We start from the raw sequence: 24,681 nt of genomic DNA, 5'->3' as shown, positions 1-24,681 counted from the left end.
GCTTTAACTCGAACAGTTTTGCTCTGAAACAACTGTTACTCATCCGAAACTTACAGCTTATTTCTATTCCAATTGATCCATTTTAGATGCGAATAGATTTTCCTTTATTGTTAGAGACTAGGATTTTGTGGTTGATGTGAACACTCTAGCTGATGTGATTGGGGGTGGAAAGATGGAGTTTCCAACCAATCAGTGTGTCTATGGCTCGTGCTTCCTTGGCACTTGTTTGAGATAGAATTGCTGAAGGCCGAATTTCTTACTCTAGGATGAATGCCTTCAATATCTTACTTTACAAGATTGTCATTAACTATCTCAGACCCAAATCCATATTAAAGACTGATGTCTCAAACTCTGAAGCAAAGTTGATGTACGCCATTAACATTGGTTTTTAGTTCTCTCTGCCTCACACTATCCTTATGTACATGTATAGGACAATGGTAAAGGATAAGGGACAACTCCTTTATTCTGCTCTTGTCACTCGTTTGTTCAAATATCTTAACATTCAGCCTCCCAAAATTCCGTGTGTTCGAACCATTGATCCAATGGTAGTGGGATTGAAAATGGTTTCCAAGATACGTTTGAAGGAGCTAAACAAGGCTTTGGAGCGCTTTAAGGTGAAGACCCCTGTCAAGGCACGACAAGACTTTGCGGCTGGAGAAAGGAAAGGCAAAGAGCCCATGATAGCACCATCTAAGAAGAGGAGAGCACTCATCTTGGAGGATGAAGAAGATGATGATGACATCACTATCTCTTCTTTTGCTTTGAAGAACTTACAGAGTTTTGTTACAGAGACAGAGGATCGAGAGAACCGAGACAGAGAAGAGACAGAGCAGCGAGATGTAGAGAAAGAAGCGATGAGGGAAGAAGAAGAAGAAGAAGGAAGAACAAAAGACGTAGAGAAAGGAAGAGAACGAGCAGAAGAAGAGGATCATGGTGATTCTTGTGCAGAGGAAGAAGGACAAGATCTTCGTGATATTGAAGAAGAGCAAGAACAAGAAGAGTACTTTTCTCCACCTGAAGGAACTAAAACGGGGGGAGCTGCTAATAAAAGAGGTACTTCTTCACTTGCTTTTACTAGTGATGATGTTAGTCGTTCTTATGCCGATCCAGAAAATGTGTATGCCTCTCAATTTCCTGAAAATGGTAATGAGGCTTCATCTCCAAGTTTGAATGTACATACTGAAGTTCCATCATCAGTTAATACTCCACAATTTGATCGTGTTGAAGCAAGTACTGAAACTGACAATTCAGCAGACTTTAAAAGGCTGCTCGAGCTTCTTCTGGAGATTAAAGCTCAGATTTATGGGTTGGGATGTGAATTTCAGATCATGCAGAATGCTCATAAAGCTACTTCGGTTTCTTTGCACGACCAAGTACAAGCCCTTAATCTTTAAGTTTAAGCAAATGCAAAGGGTGAGGATTTAGAACAATCAAGGAGGATCTGAGGAAGTTGGAGGAGACCGTCAAGTCTATGGGGATTTTCAACTTGTTCGCATTCCAAAAAAAACCTTGGTTTTATCCAATTCTTTTATGTTCTCCACTTTTTGCTGTTGACAAAAAGGGGAGAAAGTATATGCAAATTTGACTATTGGTTTGGACTTATTTGACTTTTGGACTTATCTTTTGTTTGGTTGTGGATTGGACTTTTTGACTGTTTGATTTGATTTTTTTGATGCTTACAGTAACTTAGGCTGTGACAATGATTAAGTAATGATAGTTATTTTACAGGACTAACGTGTTTTACGTGATTGCAGAATCGTTACTATTCTTGTCCAAATCTACTCACCTTTTATGAAATATCTTGTTCTGCTTATGTTTTGTTTTGTAGGTCAAAGGCATTCAAATATGCAAGAAAGTTTTGTCACCATCAAAAAGGGGGAGATTGTTGGAGAAAACTCTCTTATTTTGAAGTTGACAAAACGTTTCCATCAGTCTAGTTTGAAGACTTCAAGACTCAATTATTAAAGTAAGATGAACTCCAGACTCTATCGTCAAAGTCTAAAGACTGCAAGACTCAAGACTCAAAGTCAACCCACACTGCCAGTTTCTTGACCAACGAAGAGAAGACTTATTCAGATACGAGTTTATCTTTAAGGATTCGGTTCGTACGGTTTGAAGAAGATTTTATGGTTGGAGATAACACATTGTGATCAATTATTCTTATTGGAATCAATTCGAATAATCAAGAACTTTTGAAAGGCGAAGTATACTTGGAAGGTTCTACTTATGAAAACCTAAATCCTAATTGTATGGGTGAGCAAGATTTGTGGACTATCATCACATTCCTTAAACGACTTGAGATATCTTTGATTGATTCTATCCAACAGGTAGATTGGAAGAACTTCTTTGGAAAGTGTCAACGGATATAGATGCATGAAGGAGTATATAAGGAAGACGCTCAAGTTGTTCGAGTGTGTGCGTGAAAGAAAAATTCCAAGATCTGAAACTCTTAGTTCTTTGCTTTCTCTATCGCTGAGCTTAAGTTGTACTCAAAAGAGAGATTAAACACTTGTGAGACTTTGAGGAAGTGTAGTAGAGTTTCTACACTGTGAAATCAAGGACATGAGACTGTAAAAATCTCTTTTGGTTCATAGTGAAATCCAACCAGTAGGCTGTCAGTGCAGGAGAGTGGACATAGGCTTGGTCTAAGCCGAACCACTATAAACCTTGTGTTTCAATTCTCTTTCCCTATACTCCTTGCTTTAATTCGTAGATTTATCTAACTACTTATAGTCTTTTACATATTCAATCTGTTATTCTTGAAAGACGAGTTAATTTGTTAAAAGTCTAGTGTAAATTTGCTAGAACACCTATTCACCTCCCTCTAGGTGTCCTTACTAGCCCTATCATCATATCATGACTATACCTTTCACATAAATACACGATTTCATATCATGGTTATACCTTTCGCATAAATACATGATTTCTTTTTGGATTTTGCCAGAACTTCAAATGATGCTCCAATCGACCGTGGCCACTGTCCCAGTGCTCATTGTTGGCATCTTGATTGTCAAGTCACATTTAATCAAAGACTCCATAATGAATGATGGGAATGTGGAACTCTTTAATTCGGGGCCCCCACCTTTTGTTCATATGTCATCAATAATTTTTGCCTTTTTTAAAGTGAGGATGTACTTAAGAAGGAATGGTTAATTGACATGATAAAGAGCTGGGAACTTTCAATTCATGTGCCAAATAATCATGATCATGATTTAAGCAAGTTCTTAAAAGACTCAAGGGAAAGAAACAAGGGGTGCGAGACCTCACAATATTGCTCCCGTATTCCCTCTTAGTCGGGAAGAAAAAAATTGACCAGGAATTAAGGGCCACTCAATGGTGAAGGTAGACATCATGTGAGGGTTATCCAACCCTGGCTATTGCAGGATAGACAGGTAAAGTAGCATTCCACATTTGGAGTGAGAGGAGATGATGAAAGTCCTACCACAAGAAAGGCATGCCTCACGGCAAGTCAACATAACCGGTCGGTGAGGCATGCCTTTCTCATGTTCATCCTCACTTTAAAAAAGCAAAAATTATTGAAGAGTTGAACAATCTTGGTTATCACAGGATAGACAAATAAAGTAGCCTCTCGCATCTAGAGTGAGAAGAGATGGATGAAAGTCCTACCGCAAGAAAGGTATGCCTCATGGCAAGTCAACATCACCGGTCGGTGAGGCATGCCTTTCTCATGTACATCCTCACTTTGAAAAAGCAAAAATTATTGACGAGTGGACCAAAGCACACTATAGATAGCCATTATAACATGACAAAGAGTTGGGAACTTTCAATTCACGTAGCAGATAATCATGATCTAACATTAATGACATTACCATTATGTTGATTTGCCGTGAGGCATGCCTCTTTCATGTACATCCTCACTTTAAAAATGCAAAAGTTATTAATTAAGGGTGAGCATATCGGACCGCCCGAATCGGATCGGACTGGCTGGTTCGGTTCAATTCGATTCCTAGGGACGTTGATCCAATTCTCAAAGGCGTTGGTCTAGTTTCCAGTTCCATAAAAATGGAATTGACGATTTTCAGTCTGCTTCCTAATTCTGAGGGGGAATTGGATGGGATTGGATCAACTTTTTTTTTTTTTTTTAATATTTTTAATTTCTTAGAAATAGCAATATACCATAAAATTGTAATAACTGTAGTATATATTTTTATTTTATTCTATTTTTTTTGCTAAGTGGCTAGTTCCATTGGATTGGACTGGATGGTCCGGTTCTTGGTCCTAGGACCAGTTGGTCTCATCCTCAATCCCATAGTGATTCATTAGTTTTCTTTTAATGGTTCACCCCTGAAAATGTTGCAATAAATCCGAAGATCCATTTCTTGAAATACCATAGAACTACAGAAATTTAATAAACCCTTCATCATAATTTTTTTCTTCCAACACAATTATTTATTACATCAACTCTCCAATGTTGGATACTAGAATAGACGATCTGTCACTATACATCATCCAAGTTTCACACAGAAACATGCCCGGAAGCTTGCAGATTACTATCCTTTGGAGAAGAGTTTTAACGACAACGGAATCGAAATGTTCACACCGCCTGTACCGACGGAGATTTGTGGCTCATCCGCGAGACTGCCCTCTGTGTCTTTAGGACCACGATTAAAGTAGAAAAGGAAACCACATATTAAGGCGGCGACAACTACGATGCCGACGATGACCCATCCCGCAGTATCCCACGACGAAATTTTGCCATCGGACGAAGGGGAGAAGTACGGGCAACACGGACAGCACGGACAATTTTGTGGACAGTTATTATTCTCCATCAAGAAAATCCTGCGTATTTCAATGCAAGCGACTAGTTTACAGACATATTTTGAAGCATCAATTCACACAAGAAAAGTAGTTCTTCAAAGGGAGGGTACTTTTTAAGAAAAGAAACACTTTTTTGATCACATAAACGGAGAAGATTATATGACCCGAGTGTGAGAAGGAGAAGAATGAAATCGGAATGAAGTAGGATATGGCACAAACTGAAGAGTCGAAGGAGCTTGTAACTTATCAAGAAGAACCGAGGCGAGTGGTGTTATTGGTATAATTCTTACACAACCAGCAAAGGAGTGCAAATTTTGATTAGATGGCCTCTAGCTCTCTTCTATCCTCCATTATTGGTGGCGGCTCTTGGTCAGGAAAATTATCAAAAGGCTCATAAACTTATTATAATTGTACAAATTCAAATATATATTTGAACAATTAAGTTCTATACATTTTTGCATTTCTGCTGATTCAGTCAATCTAACCAAAATTAGCCAATCGACATTGACATGAACGCTAGTCCTTTTATGTGATACCATCGGTGTTGACATAGACAATTTTTATTTGTGATTTCGGTGTCCAAGTTACTACGTAAATATGTAATATAGGTTGATTCAAGCATATAAGACATAGTTCATATTTATTGCGACACTTAGTTAATTTTCTTAGTTTTTTTTTTTGTGTATCTTAAACTATTTAAAAAAATTAAAAAGTATTTTCAGGGGTGCATTTAAATTGACATGCACATTCACAAATAGATTTGTTTTCTTAATATCGCATGCACTTTATATTGCATTTTTAGACTTAATTTTCACATGCAACAATTCATTTTAGGAATGTAGTTTATTTAGTAGATGGTCATGACATATCATACATTCACTTTCCTTTTTGAGCGTCAGGCATCTCTTGAAGAGTTTATGCCAAATTTACATTTATATCTCACGGGGTTTTGTCCCAGGCCTGAATAACAAGGTTTTGTTTGATTTTGCCCGAAACGACTCGTGTCCTTTATTTTTCCGGTCATTTATTTATTTGATTAGCTTTTTACTACAATTGCTCACTTGTTTATTTTTATAACTTGACTGACTACGCATAGTCACTTTTTATATGTTTAGAGGAGTTAATGAATAAAAATTGGTGAAGTTCGCATGTAAATTGTTCTCATACTGAAAGATCTCGGCGCATCTAAATCAACTTATGAATCTTTAGTTCATAGGAGTGAAATGTACTTCCGCATCCTCCTTGAATTGCCAATTGACCCATAATAAGTTAGTGACGTCTCCAATATAATCGTATAATTGAATTGAAAAATCAAATTATGATTGATACGGCTTGGAAGGGTCGTGCTAAGTGTAGATGCCTCCTCGCAAGAGGAACCATTTGCAATGCATTTGGTAATGCTCCCGAGAATAAGTGTTTATATATATATATATATATATATTTGTTCTCATCGCGAATGAAACGATTCGAATTTGAGAATTTTATGAAAATATACTGAATCATGGATTCTTTGAGATTTCATCTAATCTATTAGAAATTTCTATATCTTGTTTGGATATATACTTAAACATGTATTTTTTTTTTCTAGATAATTATTTTTATTTCTAGATAGTGAGATAATGTGGTTTTTTTTTTCTAACGAATCTTTATTTTGTTTTGCCTTTGATAACAGAAATAGAATAGAGACATGTTTAATTTTTTTTTTATTCTCGAGAATAGATTTGAAGAAACAAAAAAAAAAAAAAATGGAAACAACTTAAGAGACAAGCATTTTCTCCTTTCTTTTCTTCCTTTTCCCTTCCTCTCTTTTTCCCCCTTAGATGGTCGCCAGCCAGACAAGGGCCGGTGACCAATCTTGGCAATCCGTCAATTGCCAATCTAATTTGCCCTCGGAAGTCGGGAGGTCACCACGACAATTGCCGTCGTTTTCCTGCGCAAGGTGAAGATGTAAAGTTGTTTTGGGCTTTTGTTTTTTTTGTTTTTTTTTTAAAAGTTCTTTTCTTACCTTTTTATTAAGGGTGTTACGATTACCCCTTGGGAACGGATACGTAACTACTTATGACCGTTGGATAAAGAAAAATAAATCTCGTCCGTTGATTGTAAAACCTTTAAGATTTTGTGTATTGCAGCTTTTTCATAGGAGTTACGAGAAAATTCAGAAAGGCATAATTTATTATGATACGGGATTTCTCGATGGACCATAAAACTGCCGAATTCAATAAACCCTCCAACACAAACATTATTTCCTCTAATAATAAGAATTATCTATTGCATTGAATCTGAAGTATTATGCGACAGAACAGACGATCTGTCACTATGCATCATTCAATTACCACCCATGGTAATTCTATCATTTGATCACTGTACGAACAACACGACAGCAGCTGCTGTGGCGGTGACAACGACCGCGACGACGACGATGACGATGATGGCTGCAGTGATGACGGCGGCAGCCGTTGCAGCGTCAGCGGCCACTTCGGCGATGACAGTGTTGTCGCCACATCAACCTCCGCTGGCGGCAACAGCTGCGATGGGGTCGTCGTTGCCACATCAGCCCCCGGCGGCAATTGCTGTGATGAGGTCGTCGTTGCGGCATCAGCCTCTGCCGGCGATGACAACTGCGTCGGCCCTGGTTGCGGCAACTGCGGCACTGACGTTATTTTTGGAATATTAAGCTTCCATATCAATTTCGGTGAAGTGGCGGTTCTGTCCCCGGGACCACGACGATTTTTAGTAATAACACCGACGGCTACGACGACGACAATGATGACTACGCTGACGGTGATCCACCTCGAAGTGTCCCGGCATGCAGCGATGTCGTGCTGACGGAGGAGGGAAGTATGGGAAACCCGAACAACCTTGTGGACAGTAATTGCTCCCCATCAGGAAAATCCTCTTGTAGTTCAACGCCAGCGGTGAGCCTGCAAACATCTTTCGAAGCATCGTTCATACCGCAAAAGGAAAAAAAAAAGGTGGTAATTTAAAAGAAGAAGAAGATGGTACCTTATTAGAAAAGAAACATTATTATTTTTAATCACAATAGATTGGGAAGATTATATGATTCAAGCGTGAGATCAAGATAATCGAAGATGGAATTTAGCGAGCTGCCTTCATTTTTGGAAGTGCTTGGGTTGAGTTCTTTTTATTAAGATGGGTTTAGTGCACTCAGTTACAAAGGAATGGGCTTGGTGTATCTTTAGTGGAAGAGTGAGCTTACTTGAGAGTTTTTTTTTTCCGAATTGGGCTTAGAAGGGGTAGAAATGGGGTGGGCTTGAGGATAAGATCAATTGTGCCCTCTACTCTAAACCGTAAGTCCAAGTTCATCCATGTTCTGGCTAGGTCCCTATTTTCGGACTACTAATTAATTGAATAAATATATATTTAAAAATTAATTAAAAATTCCGATTTTTATTTTTATTTTTATTTTTCCTAAAGTCAGAAAATGCTTAGAAATAATCTTTCAAGGTCGCCCTCTCTTAAAGTTATGAGAAAATCATTGATAAGAAAATTGTGTTAAAAAATTAAACAAGCCCTTTTAGCTCTACCATAAGGTTCCAATTATCCTTAAAATAAATGCCGTTGATTATGCATTTTCCATATGTTGATTATGGTTTCCCTTTAGCTTAGTTAGAAATGGCAGGCTCCTTATTTGATAATGCTAGATCTTGCTCTCCCAATGCAATTTATTTGGTGTCACTTTAGTTGCTAATTGTCATGTTAATGATTACATGTGCGCATGGTCACCTTACATATTAGTCAACATGTCTAACATTAACATAAACTACCTGATAGAAAATCTTTTTGAAATGAATAAGATTAGGTACCGAAATTGTATTAATCAAGTCTCCAACCCTAAACTCTTTAGTTGTGTAGGAGGTGAGTTATTCTTTAATGTCTCACTTGATTCTTTGTCAACCTCAATAGGCTAGTTGGGACTCTTTATTAGAAAATTTTACGAATACCTTAAAGTTGTGAGAGGTATGAGTTTATGAGAGCCCGCACTAGATCATAGGTTTGTTTTTTAGACAATACCCCTAAACTTATTTTTCTCCGTACGAAGGGATAGGTCGTGACAAGTAAATATAGACCTTACACTTTTCATCCGTTGGATGGGTACATATACATAAATTTATTTAGTGCTACTCTAGATTGAAAATTTGATCATTGGTAATCTGCCTTTATACACATGGAAGTGGATATTACTCATGTGAAAGTGACCCACCTAACTCGTCCATGTGCTAGCACATGCACTCCTTTATACACATAGAAGTGGATATTACTCGTGTGAAAGTGAATCACTTGGCACATCCATGTGCTAGTGCGTGCACTCCTTTATACACATAGAAGTGGATATTACTCATGTGAAAGTGACCTACCTAGCACGTCCATGTGCTAGCGCATGCACTCCTACGGTGGGCACATGTGAAGAGTTACTTATCATTTAAAGCATGTGCTTTTTAGGTGGGAAGGGATTGAAAAAACATCTCAGTTTTCAGGACCCACACCACCCATAAGTGTTGCCATTGTTCTGTCTTGTCTTCTTCGTCCGATGGTCACTCGCAATTATTGGTCTGGACAAGGTGGACGAACCCAAGAAAAGAAGAAGAAGAAGAAGAAGAAGAAGAAAGAATTGACTCATGTGGATCATCCTATGGGGGCAACAGAAAAGGTGAAGTTTGTCCTTTTTGGGTCAAAGAAAATTTTATTGAAATTGTGAACATGGTCTAAAGAGTCCTAGGTAAGGGGAACTAAACAAAGGAGAGACCGAAGGGCTTGTAGAGGAATAGAAAGCCAATTTTGTGGAATAGAGCCAATCCGTTGAGTCTTTGTAGCTTAGTTTACAAGCCCACATCAATAGGAACAAAAAGTGTTAAAATCTATATCCATATGTCTATGCGGAGAGAGAGATCGTGTTTTAAAGGAAAATATCTATCTAAATTTAGATTATGCCTTTTGGCAATGTAAATGGAATAGTACAATAATTTGAATTTGATAATTAAGAGTTGAATTAGATGTAATATGTTTGTAGTTACAAATCTAACAATTGAAAGAATAATTGCACTAGAAGTTTTAAAACTTATTGCAAAAGTGCAATTGAATTATAAAATTTCCGTTAACTCTTATGACTAAAAAGATATATGTCCATTTCTCTTAACACAATTGTTAGTGAAATCTTGAATTAGCTAATTAATGTGATACATTTATGGAAATTTTATGACATTATGAGGAGTGGTGGTTGATAACTCCTGATTATTTAGCATGTCATCGTGCCATCCAATTTTGATTGGTGCACAGGATCTACTCTTTTTGATTGACCATGACCTCCTTTTGAAAATTAGGGTATTACAATTGCTCCGTTCCTTTTCACTCCAAATACCCAATGTGAGGCTTTCTTTATGTCTTGTCTCACATGTGCACTAAATATACTCCTCTCACAAGTGAGTCTATCGAACCAAGGCCAAAGGTTGCCATTTGATACATGATCTTCTCTTTTGCTTGACAGATATGTTCTCTTGGAACAAGTGTGTGGTTAACTTTGCTGGTGCTCCGTTTGAGTATTCTTGCTCTGTTTCGATTTGTTCTATCATGAACACTATGTACTTATGTATCCTTTTGAGTAATGAATACAATTTTTTTTTTGAATTAAAATAAAAAGAAGTCATGTTGTGATAAATCACGAAGATGAGCCATGTTGTAATAAATGTTTTAAGATGAGTCATGATGTTGTAATAAGTGTTAAGAGTCCTTGTGTTGTATTAATTGTAAGTCATAGGCGTGAATCACATGTTTACAAAATACACTGGTTTTTGTCTGTCTTTCAATTTCATTGATAGCAGAAGAGCCTCACTCTATGGGAGCGCTAGCACTTGACTAATAGAATATCAAGTCAAAGGGCCTGAAAACGTAATAGGCTGCTACCATAGGCTCGCTTTGCTTCTTCAAGCTCCGCCCCTTATTGAAGACTAAAGTGGCATTAATATGCTTGCGTTACCAATGGTGCAATCTTGCTTCTCTTTTCTTTCCCTTATGCATTAAAAGGCAGACTAGCCTTAAGCAATCATGCGTTTGTGTGCTTAAACAGTTTTCCTTTTTCTCTTCAAATTTCCATTACATATTATAAATCTTAGAATAATAAGATAGGATATATCTTGATGGCATGCTCTGCGCTCGCCTTCACAAAGATTTTGTGCATAAGAAATTGAGGCCACAAAGCCTTATGTTCGAAGTGAGGGTGTAGATGGATGTTAAAAACCGATCCCAACATTTTTACATACCCCTTTTATGGTGACAACTCTTGAATGAATTAAATTGCATGTTTAATTAATTAAATCAAAACCTTAAAGTTGCCATTGGTACGACCTTGTAATAGTCTACGCTAAATGTTCCTTAGTGATTCATTAGCTTTCTTTTAATGGTCCACGTCTGAAGATGTCGCGATAAATCTGAAGATCCAGTTCTTGATAGACCATAGAACTACCGAAATTTAACAAACCCTTCATCACAATTTTTTTTTCCTCCAACACAATTATTTGTTGCATCAAATCTCCAATGTTGGATACTAGAATAGACGACCTGTCACTATAAATTATTCTGAGGTTCACACAGACACAAGCCCAGAAGCTTGCAGATTATTGTCATTTGGGGAAGAATCCTTACAACGACGGAAACAAAATATTCACGCCTCCAGGCTCAGGGTAAGATCCAGTTTTACTGGGAGAGTGCTCTGCGAGTCCTCAGGATCACGACGAAAGTAGAAAAGGAGACCACAGATTACGACGGCGATGACTACTATGCCGACGATGACCCATCCCGGAGTATCCCACCACGAAATGTTCTCGTCGTCGGACGAAACCGAATTCGTGACAAATGAAGAGGGGAAGCATGAGCAACCTGAACAATTTTGTGGACAGTTATAGTTCTCCATCAAGAAAGTCCTGCGTAGTTAAATGCAAGCGATGAGTTCACAAACATACTTTGAAGCATCAATTCACACAAGAAAAGTAGTTCCTCAAAAGGAGTGTGTTTTATTAGAAAAGAAACACTATTTTGATAACGTAAAGCCAGAAGATTATATGATGCGAGCGTGAGAACGAGATGATTGAAAATGGAATGAAGTAGGATATAGTATAAACCGAAGAGTCGAAGGAGGTGCTTGCGTGTACCTCATCAAGAAGAACCGAGGTGTGTGGTGTTATTGGTATTATTCTTATACTACCAGCAAAGAAGTGCGAATTTTCGTTAGGTGGCCTCTCATTATAATGGCTCTATTCTGTCCTCCATTATTGGTGGCGGCTTTTGGTATGGAAAACTGGTTGACGTTGACATTACGCCGGTCATTTTAGGTGACATCGCCAGCGTTGAAGTGGACAATTTTTATTTGTGATTTCGGTGTCCAAGTTATGCAAATATGGAATATAGGTTGATTCAAGCACATAAGCTTTAGTTCATGTCCATTTCGACACTTAGTTATTTTCTTATTTTTTCTTTTTGTGTCTTAAAATATTAAAAAAAATTAAAAGTATTTTTAGGGGTGCATTTTAGGTACCATGCACGCTCACAAACAGATTTGTTTTCTTAATATCGCACTGCAATTTATATTGCATTTTTTAGATTTATTTTTCACATGCAACAATTCATTTTAGGAATGTAATTTATTTAGTAGATGGTGTTAGGAAATCCCTTATGATGTTTTGAAGATGACAAAATAAATCAAAGGCTACTAACATGTTTAATGGTTAAGGAAAAGACCATGCAGATGATAGAACATGTAAATGATATTATCAAAGTCAGAAGACGGCCAGAAGACTGAACGTAACATGTCCAGAGTATATTCTGAAGATTTCCAGACTTCTGTGTCAAAGTCTGAAGACTGCTAGACTCAAGACTCAAAGTCTGAAGACTGTCAGACTTTAGTGTCAAAGTCTGTTCTACATCAGAAGTCTGCTCACTCTGACAAATTCCAGATTGAACGTGAATGATGAACCGGAAGACAGACTCTATGTGAAGCCGAACCGGGTACAGACCTTAAAGCTAAATCTGTTCAGAAGCAGATATGTTCAGACCCAGATTGTAAAGTCTACAGACTCAGATTGTAAAGTCTATTGCTCTCAGACTTTACATCCAGATTCGATGAAAGGTAACTCAAGCCCAATCATACAACGGCTAGTGATCTGGTTTGGATTCCACATCAAGATTGATTTGATTGATTCAATCTAATTGATTGATGATTGGATCTTGAAGACAAGATCTTTCTATACGAAGAAGCTTTACTTATGGAAACCAAGATTTCGTTTGTATGGGCGATCGGAATCAATTTGGGATTCTACCTTTGTCACTCAACGGCTACCAAATCTTCTAGATACAGAGCTGTCCAATGGGTATATTGGAAGACGATTATCCGGGATACTGTCCAACGGCTAGTTTGGAAGTGGAGGAGTATTTAAGGAGATGAAGGACCGATGAGCAAGTAAGAGACGGAGCGTAGAATTTATAATTCCAAAGTCTGAGCGACTTTCAATTATATACTTGTCTCTTGAGAGCTTAAACGTTTGTAATCGTGAGAGAAATACCAAAAGAGTGACTTAGTGAGATAGTGTGATCTACTACTAAGTGTTTGCACTCGAAGTTATAATCTCTTGTTGATTGCATAGTGGAATCCAGCCAAGAAGGCTGTTAGCGTGGGAGAGTGGATGTAGGCTTGATTAAGCCGAACCACTATAAATCTTGTGTTCTTATTCTCTTCCTAACTCCTTTATTTTGTTCATACTAGCACTAATTGGTATCGAGCCAAGTACTCGGTTTATAAAAGTGTTTTTACTTTTGAGCTAAAGATTCTTTATAGCTAGTATATTGGCACCAGGACTTATGGAAGGGCAAAGCAACACAAGGCCACCATATTTCGATGGAAGAAAATACAAGCAGAATGGCCAGAAAAGAATAATAAAAGAAGATGATGAGCAAGGAAATCTATGCTTGATGGCACATTCAGAATCTGAGTCTGACTCAGACACAGACTCAGAATCAAAGTCTGATTCAGAACCAGACTCAGAATCCGATGGGGAAATCAAGGAAATAAAGGAAAAGAAGAAGTTAGTAAGGAATGTTTTTGGGCACATAATTCTCATTATGCTTGAAATTCGATATATCATTGATTGATTCGGATTTTATAATGATCATATTTTTTTTATTTGCTTTATTGAAGAAAGAATTGTGTGAATTGTGATTCGAGATTTAATTTGATACGTGTGATCATTTTTGATATCATGCTTAAAGACAAATGAATTTATTTGGTTTGATTTTATACTCTCAGATTTTATCATATTTTGCCAAATAAAAATCTGTTTTACGTGATATTAATTTATGATGCAAGATATTATTGTGTATAATATTCTTTCTTTGAATACTTTGTTATGATGAATTAAGAAAGAATATTTGATTATGGAGATTTCATATTTTACTCTAACGTCAAGGAAGGATCCAAATGAATGGATACCAAAAAGGGAAATGAGTTGATTACAGGAAATTCTTTAAGGGATGAATGATTGCAAATCTATGCAAATCATGATGCGATCAGAAATGCATCTCCTGCGAAGATTGGTAATGTTTTTTTTTAATCAATGGTATATTGCAAACATATACCATGGGTAAGAAAATATTTTTATCATCCCGCCTTGCAAATCTCTACGTGCATTTATTATGATTTTGGATGATTGTTTATATCTTTTGTCATAAATATAAGATATTGCAATTTTAGCACGTGACAGAAATATTTATTTTCCTTTTGCAAAATGCATATCTGAAATTTATGCTCAAGGAAATCGCTTTGATCTCGAAAGATATTACTGCATATTCATGGATATTCTTGCTATATTCTTAGAAGATATATTATATCTAGCAAGTTTGATCTGCAAATAAAAGGAAGATATCAAGTGACATTTTTGCAAAGATGATTATCTATTATACAAGAATTTGCAGGTATCAATAGAATCTTCCATATGGATTTTGGAAAGCTTGATCAGAAAATTGAGAAGATTCTATACTATCTTCTAGAGGTTCAAAAATATCCTTCCTTGTGCAAATTTTTTGCTTATTGAGGAAATCCCTTATGCCTCGTACAAAAGGTTGAATAGTTCTGAATTTTAATATTTGATAACTTTATAAATGCTATTCAATTGATCTATTTGAAGAAAAGGGTATTCACGTGGATATTATTACAGCTTATTTGTGTAAAAAGTTTGTTAAGTTTATGCAGGTTGAATTCGAGAAGAGCTTGATTGAAGAAAATAATTTTTGCCTCGAATTTCAAAATGCAAGTGATCGTTGCGGATATTGTTGCTACAAAGGGAATAATGGAAAAATATTCTGTTCAATGTGCACAAGCAACAATTGTTTCTATTCGCAAATATTGTCATGATCACAGGGGGAGAAAGCAAATCCAAAAGAAAAGGAAAAGAATCGTGATCATCTCAAAAAGGCAACAAATTGAGGGGGAGCCTTGATCAATTATGGAAAAATCTTTTTGGATTGATCGTGATCTTATTATGGATGGAAGGAAAGGTAAATGTGTCAGAATTTATTCTAAAAAATCCGGTTAGTGCATCTTTTATTACCTTTTGTCATTAACAAATCTCTTATTGATATTATCATTTTATCATGACAAAAAGGGTACGTGCAAGTTATGATGCATCCGTGATTTTTATTAGATATTTGCTGATACATATGATCGAAGTGAGCTATATTGCATATCTTTAATATTCGACTTGCTTTATAAAAGCTGATTTTTGGAAATTGTGATTCATGCGAGATATTTGTTATAATTCTCTACATGATACTTTTTCATTATTATCGCTTTTTGATTATGACAAAAAGGGGGAGAAGATATGAATATGCATATGTGCTGATTGGTTGATATTATTTATTGCATAATATTGAGCTGCGATTATTTTCTATATATTATTATGCTCAATCTATTTGTTATCTTCTGATATCCTTTGATTTAAATTAATAAAAGCGTGTTTTCAAATCTGCATATTCAGAGATTGTTTTGTCATCATAAAAAAAGGGGGAGATTGTTAGGGAAATCCCTTATGATGTTTTGAAGATGACAAAATAAATCAAAGGCTACTAACATGTTTAATGGTTAAGGAAAAGACCATGCAGATGATAGAACATGTAAAGGATATTATCAAAGTCAGAAGACGGCTAGAAGACTGAACGTAACATGTCCAGAGTATATTCTGAAGATTTCTAGACTTCTGTGTCAAAGTCTGAAGACTGCTAGACTCAAGACTCAAAGTCTGAAGACTGTCGACTTTAGTGTCAAAGTCGTTCTACATCGAAGTCCGCTCACTCGACAAATTCCAGATCGAACGTGAATGATGAACCAGAAGACAGACTCTATGCTGAAGCCGAACCGGGTACAGACCTTAAAGCTAAATTTGTTCGAAGCAGATATGTTCGACCCAGATTGTAAAGTCTACAGACTCGATTGTAAAGTCTATTGCTCTCGACTTTACATCCGATTCGATGAAAGGTAACTCAAGCCCAATCATACAACGGCTAGTGATCTGGTTTGGATTCCACATCAAGATTGATTTGATTGATTCAATCTAATTGATTGACGATTGGATCTTGAAGACAAGATCTTTCTATACGAAGAAGCTTTACTTATGGAAACCAAGATTTCGTTTGTATGGACGATCGGAATCAATTTGAGATTCTACCTTTGTCACTCAACGGCTACCAAATCTTCTAGATACAGAGCTGTCCAATGGGTATATTGGAAGACGATTCTCCGGGATACTGTCCAACGGCTAGTTTGGAAGTGGAGGAGTATTTAAGGAGATGAAGGACCGATGAGCAAGTAAGAGACGGAGCGTAGAATTTATAATTCCAAAGTCTGAGCGACTTTCAATTATATACTTGTCTCTTGAGAGCTTAAACGTTTGTAATCGTGAGAGAAATACCAAAAGAGTGACTTAGTGAGATAGTGTGATCTACTACTAAGTGTTTGCACTCGAAGTTGTAATCTCTTGTTGATTGCATAGTGGAATCCAGCCAAGAAGGCTGTTAGCGTGGGAGAGTGGACGTAGGCTTGGATTAAGCCGAACCACTATAAATCTTGTGTTCTTATTCTCTTCCCTAACTCCTTTATTTTGTTCATACTAGCACTCGCAGATGGTCATGACATGTCATACGTTCACTTTCCTATTTGAGCATCAGGCATCTCTTGGAGAGCTTATATCGAATTTACATTCATAGCTCACGGGCCTTTGTCCGGGGCCTTAATAACCAGGTTTTGCTTAATTTTGCCCGATACCACTCGTGTCCTTTATTTTTCTTGTCATTCATTTCTTTTATTAGCTTTCTATTGTAATTGTTTGCTTGTTTAGTTTTGTTACTCGAGTGACTATGCATAATCACTTTTTATATGTTTAGAGGATTTAAGGAATAAAAATTGGTGAAGTTCGCATGTAAATCGGTTTCATACTTAAAGATCTGATGCAACTGAATCGATTGGTTGAATCTTTAGTTCATAGGAGTGAAATGTACTCCCACATCCTACTTGGATTGCTAATTTATTTATCATAAATTATTGGCGTCTCCAAGACAATTGCACAATTGGATTGAAAATTCAAATTACAATTCATAGGACTTAGAAGTGCCAATGCTAAGTATAGATGATCTATCATTATGCATCATTCAATTACCATGTATGGTAAATTATTTATCTGATGACAACAACATGGATGAAATGGACAGCACGGCAGCGATGGCGTATAACATGGACAGCACAGCGGTGGCGCCTCCTTCAGCTGTGCCTCCGCCTTTTTCGGCTCCGCCTCCGACTCCTTCGCTTCCACCTTTTTCAGCTCTGCCTCCGCCTCCTTCGGCGCCTTCCCGGCGATGGCTGCAGCATTAGGCTTATTGTTGGAATCTTAGTCTTCCATGGGATTCTATCCTGAGGACCACGGCGATTTTTTTATAACAACACCGGTGGCTACGACGGCAACAACGATGACCACGCTGACGGTGATCCACCTCGAAGTCTCCCGGCACACAGAAATCTCGCGTTCCAAAGATACAGAAACCGGAACGTCCCTTGCCGATGGAGGAGGGAAGTACTGGAAACTCGGGCAACCTTGTGGACAGTTATTGCTCTCCATCAGGAAAACCCTATTGCAGTACAACGCAAGCGGTGAGTCTGCAAACGTTTTTCGAAGCATCGTTCATACCAAAAAAATTAGATGTTATCTCATTAGAAGAGAAACACTTTTGTTTTTATTTTTTTATTTTTATGCATGATAGATCGGGAAGATTATATGACCTGAGCATGAGATCAAGATAACTGAAGATGGAATTTAGTGAGACGTAATATAGTAAATTGAAGAGTCGAAGAAGGTGCTTGCACGTACCTTTGCAAGAAGAACTGACCAAACTGGGGACTGATATTTTCGCTACAATCCTACACAACTTCCAAAGAAATGCGAATTCCACTGGAGTGCTGGCCTCTCGTTATAATGGCTCCCTGGTCCCTACAGTGTGCTTTGGTCTGCCCCTCAATAATTTTTTTGCTTTTTTAACGTGAGGATGTACGTAAGAAGGGATGATTGAACAACATGACAAAAGAATTGGGGATATTTCATATCACGTACCAAATAGTCATGATCTGATGTCAATGACAATGTTTGCATATATAGAAAATGGTTAATATTATAAAAAAAATCACAAATTATGCTTACTTTGACATAAATGCCTTGGACTTTTTTTTTTTTGTCACTGAAACCGTAGACTTGTCCATTGTGACATAAATACTCCAATTTTATTTTTTTGTGTTATAAATTCTCGGATTTATACCAATATAATAAATATATTCTAGATGAAACTGAAAGAAGAGTATACATCTAGGTGTTAAGGGTATCCATGCAAGCATTGGGCAACCTATACCAATGCCCCGCTAGGGTTGGCGGCTCAGTCCAGCAAAGTCAAAACAGTCGGATGCCCCTTAAACATCCCGGATCATATGACCTCTCTGCTTCTTCCCTGAGGTCCAATTTTTTTTTATTGGCTTTTTTAGTTCTCCATTTTCCTTTTAATCTTTTTCTCACATGACTTATCCTAAAAAAATATCAATAATGTCATTTTGGATCCACATCAGATTTTTAATGTGGATTTTGAATAGAACCATGATGGAAAGTTTGTATATCACACATATACAAATCTAAGGTTTATTGATGATATAAAGAAAGTTTAAGGCATTAGTGTTATAGTGAGTATAATTTAAGGTTTATAGAGACGTATTTTTTATTTTTATTTTTTTAGTTTGTGGGATTTTTTTATAATCAAGCTCCCGTCTCTGACCTATGAATCATCGTATGGAAAAAGGTTCTTATTTCTTTGGAGTGCGCGACATGCTCTCCTGGGACGAGGCAAATCTCGGTCACCGCTACTTTCTGTTTCATGCCCCGTTAAGTGGGCCCCATGCTACCCAAGGTCGAGGACAGAAAGCAAAATTGAATTTTTCCCCCTTCTGAAAAGCTTCAAGGAAATTTAATAAATAAAAGTAATGGTCATAAACGAACCAGAAGAAGAGACAACTTTTTCCTAAAATTTCAGGTTTAACCGAGGTCGGACGATATTTGGGAATAGTACTAAAAAATTCTTAAACTTATTATTAGTACCAATTCAATCATAAACTTTTTAATTAGACTAATTTAGTCTTAAATCTTTTCACGTTGGTACAATTGAGTCATCTTGTTAATTTAAATAAAAAAAATTGATAATGTGTACATTAGCCTTCCCACATAACACAGTTGACACTAATGTGGGCATTTTAATAATATTTTAATAATTTTTTTTTTTTTGAATTTTTAAAATAATTTTTTCCCCTCCCTCTTCTTTGCTTTTTCTTTTTGCCAATGGCCATTGCTAGCCACTAACCATAGCTATGGCTGGCAAGGGTTGACCTCGCTTGCGGTTGCCAAGGTGGTTGGCCTTGCCGGGCTGCCCTTAAAGTCAAGGCTAGCGCTAGCCGTCCAAGCATGGCTAGGCAAGGCCTCCTTGCCAGATTTGACGATCGATGGTGGCCTAGGTGGGGCTCGTCGGGCTTTGCCCTCACCTATGCAAGCCTTGGCGAGGCCAACCCTCGCTCGGGCGAGGCGTGGCAAGGCCACCCTAGCCTAGGCAATAGTTGGCCTCATTAGATCTGGTGAGTGGCCCTTGCATGGCTGTGCTTAGACGGCCAGCACTCGCCCTCACCTAGGGGCAGCTTGGCAAGGTTGACCATCGCCTGTGACTAGCAAGGGCGACCCAAGTGAAGCCGGCCCTCATCGACTATGGCTATGGCTGGCAACTAGTGATGGCCACTAGCAAAAAAAAAAAACAAACAAACAAACAAGAGGGAAAAAAGAAAAAAAAAAAAAAAAAAAATTTAAAAATTCAAAAAAATTAAAATATTATTAAAAATGTCCACAACAATATCGGCCATATCATGTAGAACAACCAATGTCCACATTAACAATTTCTGACATAAATTGGCTAGATAGACTAAATTGATACTAATGCAAAAATGTTTAGGATTAAATTAATTTCATTAAAAATGTCTATGGCTAAATTGATACTAATATAATAAGTTTATGAATTTTTTTGTACTTTTCTCAATGATGTTCAATATAAGTATAGCCACAAAACAAAGGAGTACCTTTTTTATTCATGAAATTATTTTGTAGGGAAAGTTGCACATAAGAATGATAGAATTGTAGCAAGTGCTTCTTTGGACATAAGTTCTAGGAAGAGAAGATAAAAAGAGGGAAAATTGTCCAAAAAGTTATAAATCTGTTGCACATTTGTCAATTCAGTTTTAAGCATTTCAATTTTTCCAATTGAGTATTAGACTTTTTCATCTTTTGCTAATTAAGTTTGTTAGGCCAACAGGCCAATTCTAGCTGAAAATTGCATATGTGAATGTTGGTCATCCTATTTGGTAAGGCTGGCTTTAACATGGATAATTTCTAATAATTTTTTAATTTTTAATTTTTGTTTATTTATTCTATCTTTTCTTTTCTTGATCTTCCCTTCTTCCTCCTCTAGCCAACCTCGTGGTGGTTGGATGAGGCTCCCTTGAGACTAGCAAGGTTGTCAGCTCTTGTTTGGCTAGTGGTGGGCCATGGCTAAGGCCAACAATCGGCTAGAGGAGAAAGAAGAAGAGGACAAAAAAAAGAAGAAGAGGAAAATCTTATAAAATAATTAAAAAATAAAAAAATTAAATCACAAATTTTTTTTAGTGTGTAACAAATGCATTTCTATTATGGAAATAGAAATTTTATGCAGTTATCAAATATCTTCAAATTCTTAGAAACTCATTTAAAAAAGATAATCTATAAAAAAATTATTTCTGCGAATAGAATAATTATCAAACAGGCTCTTCGTATCCATCGCTTCAAAGATGAACCTTTAAAAATCAGTCTTAAATGCGTAAACTCATGTAATTGGCGAAATTTCGTAAAGGATCTAGGTGGCAGCGCCCCAACCTTCTGGAATAAAATGTTTTCGCCAAAAGTCCTGCTTCCATCTCATAGGCTATTGAGTTTTTCATTCCATTGATTGTTGGTAATAGGTTGTTAACACGGGCCTTGCGTAAATCTAGCGAGGAAATATCGGCAATCATTCCATGAGATATATAATATATATTGCTTAGAAATAAGTATTTTGTAAAAGTAGAGAGTAAAGGAGGTTCCTTGAATAAACCACCATCCTTATAGCGTCTACGAGTCGCAACCGTTTACCTAACTAGGCTAACCAAGAAATTTCGGAAGCTATCCAGCACCTTTGAATTTTGACTTCGGTTTCGCTCCCTGCTATACCATCCATGTTTCTCTGTCATCACTATTCCTTGTTTACAACGCATCTCCATTATCATTAGAGGAAAAACAACCAAAAACCCTAAATTATGTTTACATGACATATTTATCTCAAAATTTATTTTGTGATGCACAAAAAAACCCAAAATTTATACTTATATAACATAATAATTTAGTAAGACACATTTATGAAACACTAAAAACCTTAAACTTATATATCCCTACGAGACATTTATCTCAAAACTTGGGATAAATATGTCGCATGAGTATAACTTTGGGGTTTTTGGTATCACAAAAAAATAATTTGGGATAAAAGTGTCACATGAGTATAAATTTAGGGTTTTTTGTATCATATTTAATGTAAATGTGTCACACAAAATAAGTTTGAGATTTTTTGTGTTACAAAAAAAATTGGGATAAATGTGTCACAAGTAAGCAAAATTAAGGATTTTTTTGTGATTTTTTCCCTTATTATTATTGCTATTTCAAGAGATAAGTTGATGTCTAGCTAGAGATCTGGAATTAGTCGTGACTTGAAAATCTTGCTATTATTGAATCTTTTCCTGCTGAATTTATGAAATGTAAATCGTGCGAGGGGAAAAAACAAAATCACTTATCCGAAATTCATAGTCCAATTATAAGTGCGGGAAAAAAACACCATGCTTTTACTGAAGTCGAATATGCATAAAATTGGAATCCCGTCTCTTCTTAGTACGAGAGTATCCTATTCCAATTCCAATTCAAAAACCCACTTAATTAAAATAACAAGAGTTAATTCAAGGAGAAAAGAATATAGGGCATGTTATTTAGCACTTTTCTTTAGCCCATCATAATAATGGAGAGGCACCTTTCCCTTTTCTGATGTGCACAAATGAACCATGACGACTTCAATCGCTACGATTTTAAATATTAGCAGATGCGTGCATTAGGTTTACTCTAACTTCGGAGGAACACAAAAACATCATCTTAGAAGGAGGAAGAGTGACATCTTACCGGGGGCAAAATAAATAGATAATAGTTGAAAAAAAGTTGAATTTTAATCTGAAGGCATCTTGATGAACTATTTATAAATGAATGGCTTTAACAAAAATTATGGTGGAAATTGCAGCTACCTAATTTCATAAATAGAGACTGAGAATTAGGATGTGTTTGCTAACTATTCTGTTTTCAAGAACAATTTCTTATCATAAATAATTATTTTTTATTTTGATCCGAGAGTAATTTCTTATCATAAGTGAGCCGAGTTATTCAGATGAGTGTCTTTAAAGGCCCACGGATGGACCATGCAATGGAATGGTTATCAGAGAAAGCATTTCACCCTTTTAAACCCAAGACATTAGGCCCCTTGTCTCTGCTGCCTTTTGAGCATGCTTTGAAACGGGCTTTAGTCCACAAACATGTTTTTTCTTTATTTTACAAAAAGTCCATAGACCTATGTTGACACCTAATTAAAAAAAAAAAAATTGCAATTTGAACAAATAAAAAGAAAAAAAATGAAAAATAAGGGAAGGATTAATTTGATTTGATTATGAATGGAATGTGGAAATTCTAATATGGAAGCAAATTCTTAATCAAAGAAATCAGATGAATAAAAAAGTAAGAAGTTTGATAAAAGGGAATGAATCGGAATATTCAACGAAAAATCAAAGATTTTGTATGAATTAGGGCAACGGAAAAAGGAAGCTCGAAATTGCCATAGGAGAGTGGTCGGAATCACTATAAAGGAGACCAAAAATTTTCGAAAAAAAAAAAAAAAAAAAGGAGGTGAATTCGAAAAATTTTAGTGCGAATTGAGAGAAGAATTCGTGAAGGAAAAGAGAAAATTTCGTCTTTTGTGGATTTTTTGTATTTCTTTTGTTCTTTCTTCAAAGTCAAAAAAAAAAAAAAAGAGGGAAGGAGAGAAAAGATGTGAGGGCAGAGGGAGAAGTGACGTACATCAGAGAGGAAAAAAAGAAAAAAAGAAAAGGGTTAATATCCTGAAAACTCCAAACCGGGGCATACACTTGTGACAAATTCATCCCAAACTATTTTTTTGACCACCAAAAACCACAAACTGGTATACCTTGACAAATTTACCCCAAACTAGTACACTTGTGACAAATTTACCCTATGTTAGTTTTCGTTAAATTTTATTCTCAAATTATTAAGTTAAATGACACGTGACGGTTGACCGGGTACATGAATTTAGGATTTTATGCTCCGTTTGTCATCGTTTACAATTTTTGTGATTTTTTTATGGTATTAATCCAATTTAGCATAGGGTATATTTGTAACAAATTTACCATTTTGGGGTTTTTTGCAGTCGAATAAATTAGTTTGGGGTAAATTTGTCATAAATGTACCAGTTTTTTTTATAGTCAATCGGGGTAAATTTGTCACAGGTATACCAGTTTGGGGTTTTTCATGGTCAAAAAAATTGTTTGGGGTAAATTTGTCACAAGTGTACTAGTTTTGGGTTTTTCAAGGTATTAACCCAAAAGAAAAAGGGACTGTTCACTGTCTTCTTTATGGAAACCTCCCGACGCCCCCTCCTTTTGTTCGCTGCTGGCATGCTGCCCAGGCTGCCGGGGCTGAGCTCCTTGCCGCCGGCCTCTTCGCGCCACCACCGTGCCAGCACCACCCAACGCCGGTAGCTGAGCCACCAGCCCCCACCGCGTCTCGCCAGCGTTTCTGTTCGCGTGCTCGCCGCTGCCCCTGCACTGTCTGTAATCAGCCCAGCTAGACGCCCCAATTTTCCTCCGCTCGTCCGCTTCACCGCCGCCGCGCCCGACGCCGTTGCCGCGCCCACGCCTCCGTTTGAGTCCTGCTTCGAACGCGCCTCTGCAGACGCCAGACATCGCCGCAACGACCTGCAGTAGCCCGCGACCCGCTCACCCATCGTGGCTGCTGGTCACCTCTGCCGGAACCCTCCATCGCCCGCGAGCCCGCGTCGCTGCTACTGTCCAGAGGCTGCCGCGCTACTGCAGCCATCGTCCGACGCTCCCATCTGCAGATCCTGAAGCACCAACGTCACCCGCGTCGACAGCCCCCCTGACTTGCCACC

The 24,681-nt window shown here is 37.1% G+C and overlaps 1 protein-coding gene and 2 long non-coding RNA genes across 3 annotated transcripts; 1 reads left to right on the top strand and 2 right to left on the bottom strand.

Annotated features, from left to right (window-relative positions):
- Window positions 1-254: 254 nt before the first annotated feature.
- Window positions 255-2,447, top strand: LOC120290099 (cyclic nucleotide-gated cation channel beta-1-like). Its single transcript, XM_039305791.1, has 2 exons — window positions 255-1,053; window positions 1,829-2,447. The coding sequence occupies exons 1-2, from the start codon at window positions 417-419 to the stop codon at window positions 1,963-1,965; spliced, it is 774 nt and encodes a 257-aa protein (XP_039161725.1). The 5' UTR covers window positions 255-416; the 3' UTR covers window positions 1,966-2,447.
- An 8,803-nt stretch (window positions 2,448-11,250) lies between these two features.
- LOC104432795 lies at window positions 11,251-12,039 on the bottom strand. Its single transcript, XR_723403.3, has 2 exons — window positions 11,943-12,039; window positions 11,251-11,714 (listed from the first exon to the last, which is right to left on the bottom strand). It is a non-coding gene; the product is annotated as an uncharacterized LOC104432795 (long non-coding RNA).
- A 5,308-nt stretch (window positions 12,040-17,347) lies between these two features.
- LOC104428364 lies at window positions 17,348-18,418 on the bottom strand. The gene is made up of 2 exons (XR_001982743.2): window positions 18,195-18,418; window positions 17,348-17,983 (listed from the first exon to the last, which is right to left on the bottom strand). It is a non-coding gene; the product is annotated as an uncharacterized LOC104428364 (long non-coding RNA).
- Between the last annotated feature and the right edge of the window lie 6,263 nt (window positions 18,419-24,681).

Source organism: Eucalyptus grandis, chromosome 2 (genome assembly GCF_016545825.1).
Source record: "Eucalyptus grandis isolate ANBG69807.140 chromosome 2, ASM1654582v1, whole genome shotgun sequence".
NCBI lineage: Eukaryota > Viridiplantae > Streptophyta > Magnoliopsida > Myrtales > Myrtaceae > Eucalyptus > Eucalyptus grandis.
The sequence above is the reverse complement of the archived record's forward strand: the minus strand, read 5'-3'. Positions and strand labels throughout refer to the sequence as shown.